The sequence below is a fragment of the Polistes canadensis genome, unplaced genomic scaffold (genome assembly GCF_001313835.1).
Source record: "Polistes canadensis isolate GaletaPanama2010 unplaced genomic scaffold, ASM131383v1 scaffold_321, whole genome shotgun sequence".
In the NCBI taxonomy this organism is placed as follows: domain Eukaryota; kingdom Metazoa; phylum Arthropoda; class Insecta; order Hymenoptera; family Vespidae; genus Polistes; species Polistes canadensis.
In genome coordinates this window covers 60,765-71,731 of record NW_014569868.1, presented here as the reverse complement: position 1 = coordinate 71,731, position 10,967 = coordinate 60,765, and the positions used below count along the sequence as shown (strand labels likewise).

General features: G+C 26.3%; 1 protein-coding gene across 1 annotated transcript in view; it reads right to left on the bottom strand.

Moving 5' to 3' along the window:
• Nucleotides 1–10,967, bottom strand: part of LOC106791588 (frequenin-1) — a gene marked incomplete in the record, with an annotated part of 30,004 nt that overhangs the window by 3,144 nt on the left and 15,893 nt on the right. Inside the window, 4 exon segments of the mRNA XM_014757307.1 lie at nucleotides 919–997; nucleotides 1,352–1,441; nucleotides 1,703–1,751; nucleotides 1,889–1,913. Coding sequence (XP_014612793.1) covers nucleotides 919–997; nucleotides 1,352–1,441; nucleotides 1,703–1,751; nucleotides 1,889–1,913 — 243 coding nt within the window.

Sequence of the window (10,967 nt, the reverse complement as noted above, 5' to 3'; positions counted from 1 at the left end):
ATTTATTACACATAATATTTGTAAAAATTTACAGCATTGTATTCTTTGACATTTTCTAAACCTTTGTAGATAGATTTATAACTTGAATAAATATTCTACGCGTATAGATAAAAGAGTGCACTTTAATTTAATATAAAAATCATTAAAATCCGCACTTGATATATTAGTATACAAAATATTAATATATAATTTGTGCTTGTTTGTGTGTGAAATTTGTATTTCTTTGCTTTAATGGCCATCCAAAGATCTTAGTATAGCTATAATACTGTTAAGTCAAAAATACTAAGTGCTATTTAAAAAAATAAAGGGTAGCCTTAAAAGACATTAAAAAAAAAAAAAGAAAAATTTCTGTCTAACTTTCTTTTATTGCAATGTATAATCAATCAAAAAAACAGATCAACTTTTATTTAAAGTATTTTTGTTTGTCATGTTATATATCACAAGTACTTGAAAAATTGTGACTAGAGTTATGTTGGACACCCTGTATATATAGGATTAAACAAAAAGATTTATATAAAGTAAATTTCTTATTAAAATAAATCAAATTGTATTATATTATATGTTATAAATATGAATTATTTTATAATATATATTAGTAGAGATTAATAATAGTAAAATAAATGAAAAAATTGACGAATCTAATAAAATAAAAGAGAGAAAGAGAAAGAGAGAGAGAAAGAGAGAGAGAGAAAGAAAAAAGTATGAAAAATTACACGTTCCTCTCTCATAGAGGGTTAAATCCCGTATAAGAGTTTCTCAGAAATAGTAGAAAAATCTTTTCTCTTATATTTTCACAAAGATAAAGTTTATCTCCTTGAGAAAAGGATCTACCCTTTCTACTCCTTCTCCTCCTCCTCTTCCTATTTCCTCCCTAAAACCTTCCTCCTACTTTTTCTTAGCAACTCGTTAGTTACTTACAGTGTAGCTTCTCGTCCAATTTACCTCGTGACGTAACAGAAAGGGCTCTTATGAATTCTTCAAATTCTATCGTGCCATCCTGAAAAAATAAAAAAGAAAAAAGAAAAGAAAAAAAATATCATACTTATTAAAATAAAAATTAAATTAATATCTATCGTTTATTTGTTTGTTTGTTTTTTAATCATCATCATCATCATTATTATTTAATTCGATCATTCGTAGAAATTGTTTTTGGAATAATATTCGTTAGAATAAAAATTGACAAATTATTATTTGAATTATTTAATGAATTTAATTATTTATTGAATGACGTTTGTGTAATTTTTTAATAAGTTTCATAAATTGTTATATAACATCTCTCTCGGATGTAATAAAATTGAATGCAAGGATATGCAACCGGAAGTGAACTCTCATATAATTTGCTGACACTCACGCTGTTCTCGTCGAACACCCTGAAGACTAGGGATGCAAACTTGGATGGATCACCTTGGGGAAAGAACTGCTTGTAGATTTTAATAAAACCCTGAAAATTTCAAATGAAATTGAACAATTTTGTTAGACTCGATTGAATGAGAGAAGAAAAAAAAAAGCTATTATTGAAAAAAATTCTATTTCAATATTTCAATTCGTTTGATTTTTTTTTTTTTTTTACAGTCAATCTCTTTTAAAATTTGTCATATTTCACGTGTTACATTATTTATAAATTTTTCTTTACGACGCGATAAAAAAACAAGTAAACAATCGTAAAATGATTGATATAAAAATTTTCGCAATGATTTCTTACCTCTTCGGTTAATAAACCATCTGGACAATCCTTGAGAAAACCTTTGTGCCTGAGAAAAATGATTAGTCAAAAGATTTGATTAAATTATTATTCAGAGTTTTTTTTATCACAAAATATATATTTAAATATAATATATATTATTATATGTGTATGTGTGTGTGTGTGTATGTGTAACGTAAAACTTACCACTGTCGAATTTCCTTTTCGGTAACTGAAACAAAAGAAAGAAAGAAGGAATGAAAAATGGTGATTAAATTCTATGGTGAAAGAAAAATCGGGGAAAAAAGAGAGAGAGAAAAAAAAAGTATTTAGAAAGAGAAAGAGAGAGAAAGAAATAAAGAAAGTCGGAATAAAAGAATTATCAGGAGTAACCGGAACACAGTCTTTGCGTATCAAGTACTCTGATTTATCGAACTAACGGATTTTCTCTATAAATTCAGGGTTGACAGGGGGGTGGTAGTGGAAATCCGGAAATTCAAGGGGATAGCGATTCAAATAAACGAGACAAATCCTTATTGCGTCGATAGGGAAGGATCGTTTGTATTTACGTACGGCGTATAAACAAAGTTTAAATTAATGGGGATTTCATGAATTCTTGTTAATTCTCTGCTAATCAATTATTGTTTTTTTTTTTATACAAAAAAAATATTCAATGAAATAGAACAAAATACAATATATTCGAAAAAGAAACATATATATAATATATATTAAATATAGTAATAATAAGACATTGTAAAAAACTTTGTAAGTTGTGCAATCAAAACAATATATATATAATATATATATTCCTTAATAAAAAGAATATATATTATATATATATTATATATATCATTATAATTGTTATAAAAATATTATTATATTTTATTAATGTTATTATTAATAAAAAAATATATATAATATATATAATAAAAATATATTCCTTAATAAAAAAATATATACACATAAATAAATAGATATAAACTAAGAGAGAATAAATAAATAAAATTAATCATTCGAATTCTACCATTTACTTTCCAAAAGAGAGAGAGAGATAGAAAATTGGACTAAACGAGCCCTTGGCACCACTCCTCTCTCTTTTCAATTCAATGGAATAGTTATGTTGCGTTTGAAAAGTCACCGCAATGCAGTACACACACAACGATTCATCGATAAATTCAATTCGTTTTCGATGACCAGTATCCTATCTCTATTTCTCCTCCACCCCCATCCCCTATCTCTTTCTGTCTCTCTCTCTCTCTCTCTGTTCATGAATATTCTCGAGAAAGAAGACAATCGATAACTGTGGTTTAGTTATAGTTATACATATAAATGTAAAATGAGGATAAATCTGACAAAACGAGATATAGAAATAAATAAATAAATAAATAAATAAAAAGGGTAGATGAGATAAAAATATCTAAACGCAATAATTGCTGCATTTTTGCAACAATAGTAGCAACAGCAAAGATAAAAGATTCATCCCTTTTTTATTTTTAATAATAAAAAGTAAAAGGTACTTCAAACTAATGCATTTAAATCTTTACCGTTTTTCTCCTGTCGTAGAAAAATTAAAGAAAAAAAAATAAAAAGAAGAGAAAAAAGAAGGGGGGGGGGATCACTTTAGGAGGATGCTGTTTGTTTTTTTTTGGTTTTTCTATTTTTCTTTTCTTTTCTTTTTCCCAGTTACTATCCTTTGGTCATTCTCACATCAAGATCGTTATTAAATTACGTATCCCAAAAGGAATGTAATCTTCTCGAAGTTTTTCCCCCCTTTCGTGGGAAAAAAAAAAAAAAAAGAAAAGTTTCCTTCGTCGAAAACTTTTATCCTCGGAGGGATATGAGTCCAACCCTTACGAGAAAAAAAAAGAAAAACGAATAGAAAACCAACCCAACCACCCACCCACCACGTACTTCGTGTCCCATTCCAAATGTTCAACTAGAAGTGTTGACTTCTTGTTTTTTTTTTCTCTTCTTCTTTCTTCTTTTTTTCGAGTAGGAGAGTGTGGAGAGGGAGGAAGGGGAAAAAAAAAAAAGAAAAATTCGAGCTCGTTAGTTTTGACCGAGGAAAAACGCGCAGGAAAAAATCAATAAATCACGTTGGTGGCCCCGATTCCTTCTTGGTAACTTGTTGTCAGATTAAATGTCACTTTTAATCACGATTGACGATCAATTTTGTCGAAAAGTTTTTCGTACATGAGATCACGCAACTAACATGACAAAGAAATTTTATTATCTAGTAAAAATTCTAACCTTAATTTTAATCTCCTACAGAAGAGATAAGTTTTTTCTTTTTTTTACATTTCTTTATTTAATGTAAATCTGTGTGATTTTTTTTTTAAGAGATAAATAAGATATAATTTATAATAATTAAATGAAACAAAAAACGTACTAGGTTGATTCTTAAGCCACTGTTGTACGTTAGGTTTGATAATTCACATTATATAAATGAATTTGTATATAATTAAAACAATATTGTATTAATCAAATGTTTTACATATAAATAATAAATTATTTATATCGATAATTAATGAAAATATTGATCAAATAAATAAAACAATAAAAGCTTATAAATTTATCTTATTATACTTTTTAGAATGTTAAATACTTAGAAATTAGGTACTCGTTAATTAAACATAAAAACATATTGCAATTAAAATGGTAATACAAATTATTACCATACTTAATAAATATATATGTAGATTCTTATCACGTGTTATATTTAAATTTGATGATTGTTGAAAATGTTACGTAATCGAAAATATATGCTACAATTTATATTTTTATTACTTAAATAATATCACATAGTTACTTGCTAGCTATATTCAACATACATACATACATTCATATATATATATATTATATGTGCATATATTTAAGTACATATATACATAAGTAGATATTACATATGTACTTATATATCCATGTACATAGTATCGAAGTCATGTAACAACGCTTGGAATTCAAGAATCTTTGCATACCAATGTGAATGTTAAGTAAAGAAGATTCCGTACATTCGGAAGCCTTGCTAGCTTTGCTCGTTTAACCGGAAATTAAGTTTCTCCCTTTTTTTTTCGATCTTATTTATAAATCTAGTTAGAGAAATTCCACATAAAAAAAAAATAGAAACAATCTCCGAAAGAGAGAAAGAGAATGCAAAAGAAGATAAGTATATTCTTTTTAGATATTATTCGAACATTGTATTAATGCATACAAATTTTTATTATGTGATCTAATCACAATGATTGATTCTGTACAAAAAAAAAAGAAATAAATCCTTATTCATGTATTTTATTAAATAATGTTTATATTAAATGTCAATCAAGAGTATAAATAAAATATTGTTAAAGAAATAATCAAATCAAATATGAAATAATTTCTGTTAACTTAACCAGACACGTGAACGATTCTTTTATCGAACAATTTTACAGATACAAACGTAACAAAATGAAACTAATTAAATAAATTTTTATGTGTTTTACGTTAGTTTATAAGAAAAGGTTTAATATAAAATGTATTAATAGATGAAAAACAATATTAAAATTCAGATATCTAATTAAACATATTATAGAGAGAAAATAATTATTTGTAAATAAATGTATATGCATTATATTCACGTATCAGGATGATATTTATTCCATATAACAAAAAAAGATAAAATAATAGAGATAACATAAGACAGCTGGAAAAATAGTATTATATGATAATATCTTATCGCGAGAGAAAAAGAAGAAGAATAAGAAAAAAAAAATAACAAGTTGGAATTGTCCCATTACTCTATAAAAACCTGTTTTTATTACTGAACACATCTACATAAATATGTAGATCTATCTATGAGGATAGGATACTTAAATGTAAATGTGAAAAGAAAACGAACAAATAAAAACCCTCAGAATATATATATATATATACACTGATCATGAGAGAGAAGAAAAAAAAAAACTATAATAGAATATAGAAGGACATTTAGAAATGGATAAAAGGGGATCTAGTAAAGAAGCACAAAATGAAAACCGATCGTTGTTTCGAAGGAGTTTCTATCGGGTATAAAATATTCCTATAACCATGCAAATGAGTTTTGGGTTATATTATATACACGTATAAACATACATACATACATACATAAATATATAAAAATACATAAAGATAGACCCCCCCTATCTAGTTCTTAATACTTGTCTACGAGTACCACGTGGCATACCAGTTTTATTAGGGTAAACAAAATTTCGTTTTTCTAAAACAATTTATAAGAAGAATAAGAAGAAGAAACTGAATCAACGATCTTGAACAAATAAAAATGTAACTTATTTTCGTACTTATGTAACACGTTCCAATAACGAAATAACAAACTCGATGATTCGTTTCTACTTTTTCGAAACTTGTTATAAACTTTCTATTCTTTTCTTTATCATCAAAAAATAAAATAAAATAAAATAAATAACACTGTAAAGTAAGATAAAAAAAAAAACATGTTGATTAAAGTATAAAATACTTTTAGCTTTCGGTAATAGGACTAATTATTATTGCAAGCTCAAAGTGAGATTGTGTCTATATATGTAGGTACGTGTGTATGTTTGTTAGAAATAGAGATAAGGTTTCGTAGGGTCCCTTTAACGGACAATTTCCGTGACAGGAAAGTTTCGTGCTGACCGCAAAACTCTGCTCTCTCACGAACACACTCGTTGGATACGTAAACTCCGAGTCTCGGTTCTAGAATCTGTGTCTTTCTCTTTCTATTTCTATTTATCTCTCTCTCTCTCTCTCTCTCTCATTCTATTTCGTGTCGGAACATTCTCAAGAGGGCAACCATAATTGGTTCGACGCCAAGGAGACTTAATTGCCGTTAGAATCGTTTCTATGAGAAAAACGAGACCGAACTCAGCTTTGGCAATAATTATAGAGAATGTTATTGCAATTTGTGTGTATTTTCTTATGGTTTATAGTATACAAATGATAATTATAAAGAAACTAATAGAATATCTACAGATTTCTATGTGTATCATTTTATTTTAAATGTAAAACTGTATGTGTATCATTATTTATTATTTTTTTAAATGTACAACAAATGTGTGTGTATGTCATTTATTTTTGAAAATAATATATAATTATGTATATATAATATTATATTTTTTTTTATATAATATAATATATACTTTCTTTTGCGCGTGTTTAGGAAAAAGTTGAGACGAAAGTGAATATTACGATGCGACCGAAAAAATCGACACCACGAAAACCGATTTTTCAAAATCTTTTTCAAGCGGTCACCCCCATCCAAATTTTAATCGTACTCAAAGCGGTGCTTGACTTAAATGATCGAAGCAGGAACTAGTATTGTCACTGCACCATACCCGTTGACTATAATATAATATGATATATTTTTATAATATAATTTTGTATATAATATAAATGAGAAAGAAATTTTGTAAAGATCAATATACATAAATTATCGATATAATTGTAATGTTAATTATTAATTGTGTTTGAATATTAACATTAATGTATATTATCTGCAAAATTTTTGTGATTTTCTATTAATTGATCGTATATAAAATAAAAATGGGGTGGACGAATATAACTTTTGTCCAATCGTATTTGTTATTTTTCTTTTTTTTTTTTAATTTTTTCTTTCCTCTTTCGCGTCAAGCACATCCACACTATCTCATCCACAAACTCTCTTTGTTTCTCATCAAATGTTTCGAAGAAGATAAACGAGCTGGTTGATCAATCTGTGTTGTCCCACATCGATAGAAAATTTTTATCGATGAAACAAAAGTACCAACGTTCCCCCATCTATCTATCTATCTATCTAGCTAGCTTTCTGCTTGTACTTTTTTCTTCTCTCTCTTTTTCTCTGCTTGTATTTTTTTAAGGTTTATTTCACGTTTTGATTTAAAAGATACAGAGAAACAATTTCTATGTCATACTTGAAATAATACCGATCCGTTATTTATGCGTTTTTGTAACAAAAAAAAAAGAAATTAAAAGGAATCGACATATTTCAAAGATAACGTGTTTGTGTGTGTGTGTCTGAGTACAATTTTTATAAGCTTCGATTTAATTTGAAATTTATATTAAAATCTCATTAAATGAAACAATATAATCTTAAATATGACAATTACTTTTATAGTGAATAAAATATAATAGATAATTTCTCATTTGTCAAATTAATAATAATAAATTAAATATTAATAAATAAATGAATACGATTATTAACAAAATTATAATACAAGCATAAACATTGTCTATAATGTCGTTATTAAAATAATAACAATTAATACCAATGAAAAATATATAATAAAATAAATAATACTTGTATTCCCTTTTCAGAGAGTCTCGCACAATTTTCTATAATATTAATCGTGTGAAATAATTCTTATAAAAATAATATTATAACAACAACAAAATCTAAAAAATTCAATTCATAAACATGTCTTTATACACACACACGAGTTGATATAATTTTCATGAAAATTAATTCGTAAAACAAATCTAAGGGATATAATAAAAATTCTAATGAAATAAAATGTTAAACAACACACTGTCATATAAAATAATATAATATATATTTATATCTCTCTAGGAAGAAGAGAATTTAATTACTTAAATATTGTAGAGAAATAAATGTATTAGTATAGTTAGGATAAAATAGAAGAGGAAAGGGGGTGAAGGGGGTGTGTTAAAGGGATGGAGAATGTGAGGGAAATGGGAAAGGAGAGAAGAAATTACGAGAACGGCCTCGACCGAGTCCTTGCACACGTACAACAGGGGGGTTACCTTAAAGCGCATCAGAATGCATGCAAGTAGGATATACCAAGCGTAGGTACATAAATGAAGTGCCGACAGAATACGAATATATATTGCATAAGCATAATAACATATATATATGTATATATATGACGACACATACTGGGTGAGTCGATAAATTCTATTATCATTAAATAAATCCTATTAATTGCATTCATAAATATTTTATCTTTTAAAATATTACCATACACAGTTATAAAATTAAATATAATTTTATTTGAAAATATATATCAAAGTGTGTGTAACTTTTTAAATTTTTTCATTTCTTCTACACATTAGACAGACTATTATCTTTTTTTTTATAAATATTTTATCTTTAAATATTACAATACAGTTATAAAATTAAATATAATATTTATTATATATTTGAAAATATATCAAAGTATAACTCTTTAAATTTTTTAATTTCTTCTACACATTAGACAGACTATTATCTTTTATTTTAAATATTATTTTGTAAAAATGTTAAAGTTTAAATATTATATCTTTCTATTTTTAAAACACATACATTTTTTATTGGACTCACCCTTTATGTTCATACATGTATTATATATTACGTATATACGTTAGTATAATATAAATCACGAATATTTAAGATCACACATTCGTATATATGTTTTATTATTAGATAATATATATTTTTAAATTATTCGTGACTTTTTTCCGATTGTATAAATAAAAGGAAAGGAAAGGAAGGAAAAAAAAAAGAAAAAGAAAGAAAGAATGATCGATAAGTTCTTTCTCGTTAAACTCGATAAAACTTTTCTTGCAACTCATTTCATCTTTCCTGTCATAAGAGGTCGATGATCATCTTTTTTTTGTTAAAGTGGTTCGAGCAAACGAGCGTGTCTTCTTGTTGGCAGGAAGACCTTTTAAAAATGATAAGGATGGTGCCAATAAATCGACAAATTTCAACGAAGAGAACGATCAACATGTTAAAAACGTTTCTAAGTTAATGCTTCGCTTCGAACACGTGCGAGCTATTCGTTTCGAACAGCAACACAAATTTTCTTTCCTTTTTTTTTTTCTTTCTTAAAAGAAGAAATTATTCACACTTTTTTTGAAAAAATTTTCTCAAATATATTTTGAATATTTTTATTTGAAATAATTAAATGACCAAATTACGAGAGTATGTGAATTTTCTATCTAAAGTTATACTGTTATATTGTGTGTTTATAATTAATTCGATAAATAATTAAATTAATTACTCATGTTAATATTGATTTACAATCTCTTGACCCAGTTAATGAACTAGAACAAAGTTAAACGAACGAAAATTATTTTCCGAATAATTTATTATTATGCAAAGATATATTTTTATTGATCTATTTCTGTATTAAAGTAATGAAAAATATAACTCACTTTTCACATACTTTATGTGTTTTCTAAATATATATATGTAAGCGTTATCTTTTTAATAAAAATATCTTCAAAGAAGTATTCAGTTTCGTAAAATATGACAAGGAAAGGTATCTAAGGTATGGTACATTAGAAATATGACTTATATCCTAAAAAATGTATACTTTAAAGTAGAAGCAAAAAATGTATCACACGAAAGTACATTGTATTTGCAAGAATATAAATAAGAGAATAAAGAAATGAAAAGTAAAAAAGATATGAAATATAAATCAAAATCATCTTATCTTTCAATATTCAAAGTGAATCTCTCATTCCATTCTTTACACTTGAAAGAAATTGAAATTATTTTTTTAAATATTTATGCACACACCCTTCTTCTTCACTTCTTAAAAATACATAAACGTAAATATTTTCAAAATATAAATTATAGTTATAATCATTAATATGAAAAATTAATTTTAAAAGAGATAAACGATCAAAAAAAAAATGTATAAACGAAAAACGCGAATTACTTTGATTAATAAAAAGAAAAATATAATATTTCGCGTGTCTGATACGTTTCTGTTTATACTACTTATCAACAAACAAAATCATTATAACCCTAGGGATTTCAATCTACTGGGGGGTGATAATGATTAACTTTAGATAACAACAATACAAATCACTCAGCAACGTGTAATTATTAACAAGCTTGATAATTGTAAGCATATCGGATATTTACATGCCTGTAATTATCTTCCCGTGTGGTATCCCATAAACGTAGATTCTTATCGCGTATAGGAACGAATATATAATATACGAGTATATAGAATATTTTCGGATAATTTCCGCAGATGTGGGATGCGCGATATGTAATCCGATTTATCTTATCTGAAACTAAAACGAGAGATGGGAAAAGTTGTTTGAAAGGATGCGTCAGCTTTTCTCTTCATTTTCTTCCGAGTATGATATATGAGATGATTATAGTTCATCTTTGGTAAAGGTCAACTTTACCGATGTGAAACGATCAATAATCATTTGAATTTCTTTTTTTTTTTCCTTTTTCTTTTTCTTCCTCTCTTTATAAATATGTGTCAGTTAGTATGGCAGTGGAATAAGTAAAGAATAAATTGAAACAATACATACA